The sequence below is a fragment of the Apis dorsata genome, unplaced genomic scaffold (genome assembly GCF_000469605.1).
Source record: "Apis dorsata unplaced genomic scaffold, Apis dorsata 1.3 scaffold_169, whole genome shotgun sequence".
In the NCBI taxonomy this organism is placed as follows: Eukaryota; Metazoa; Arthropoda; class Insecta; order Hymenoptera; family Apidae; genus Apis; species Apis dorsata.
The window spans coordinates 332,279-333,280 of NW_006263457.1; the positions used below are offsets into that span (position 1 = coordinate 332,279).

A 1,002-nucleotide genomic window follows, 5' to 3' on the forward strand; every position below is an offset into this window, starting at 1 on the left:
GTTATTGCACTTTTATCCGAACGTTCGACCGAAATCCCTGTGACGATTAAACGAAACCGTGACGTAATCCAAAATCGATATCCCTCCCGAAATCGATACTCCCCTCCCCTCCCATCATCATCGTCATCATCGTCATCCCAGCTTCGCTCTATCGATCGCTCTCTGTCCACGATCCCCGCCGATTCATCACCTCGAAGGGTGAAGGGAAAAAAAGGGAGAGAGAGAGAGAGAGAGAGAGAGAGAGAGGGAGGGAGGGAAAAAGAGAGTGCGAGAGTGCTGTCAACGATTTCCACTACGCGAGAGCTTATAGCCTGTGTATATAATTTATAACACGTTAAGAGAGGCGCATCGGTGAGGGACAAAGAGAACGCCGAGGTGTGGAAGGGCAATGAGCCAGAAAGTCTGGCAGAAAGATTCTTCTTCAGTCGAGGCTTGCCGCTCGATGACGAAGGATTAAGTTGCCTCGTTATCCGCCTTTACAATACGCGAATTCGTAGAGAGGAGCGATGCGTGGCTCGGTTCCTCGTAATCGTTTCTCCGTCGGTGAAACGTCCCGTTGATTCGCGTTCTATTTCTGGGATCCAGAAGTTCTGGAAACGAAGGAGCAGGAGGAGGAGGAGGAGGAGCAGCGATGGCCAACACGCCGCTCAATTTGTCGGAAGATAAGCAAGCTATTTCGATTCTATCTATCTATATAATATTTCGATTAAATCGCTTTTCGAACATTTCGTATACTCTGTGCGGTTTGCGGGGGATGAAAGCTTCGTTTGTTTGATATCTCGTTATTGTCTTGGGTGTGATTTTGTTTGCTCTTGTTTCTACGTGCTTCGTGTTGTAACCTATGTTCGCCATGTTTTTTCCAACGTTCTATAATCGTGCGTATATATATATATATGTATATGGTCGTATTTTTTTTCTTTCTTTTTAACTTCGATTTTTGATTATTCTATGTGGAAAGTTTGTCTATGAAATTTTTATTTATCTTTTTTTTTTTTTTTTTGG

General features: G+C 44.1%; 1 protein-coding gene across 6 annotated transcripts in view; it reads left to right on the forward strand.

Annotated features, from left to right (window-relative positions):
• Positions 1-1,002, forward strand: part of LOC102679619 (dipeptidyl aminopeptidase-like protein 6) — a 100,626-nt gene that overhangs the window by 81,647 nt on the left and 17,977 nt on the right. The window contains exon 1 of one of the 6 annotated variants that reach the window (XM_006614034.2): positions 391-662. The exons of the other annotated variants lie outside the window; for them this stretch is intronic. Coding sequence (XP_006614097.1) covers positions 632-662 — 31 coding nt within the window. The 5' untranslated portion in view covers positions 391-631. Of the gene's footprint in view, positions 1-390; positions 663-1,002 lie in introns of those variants that run through there. 6 annotated transcript variants of the gene reach the window in all.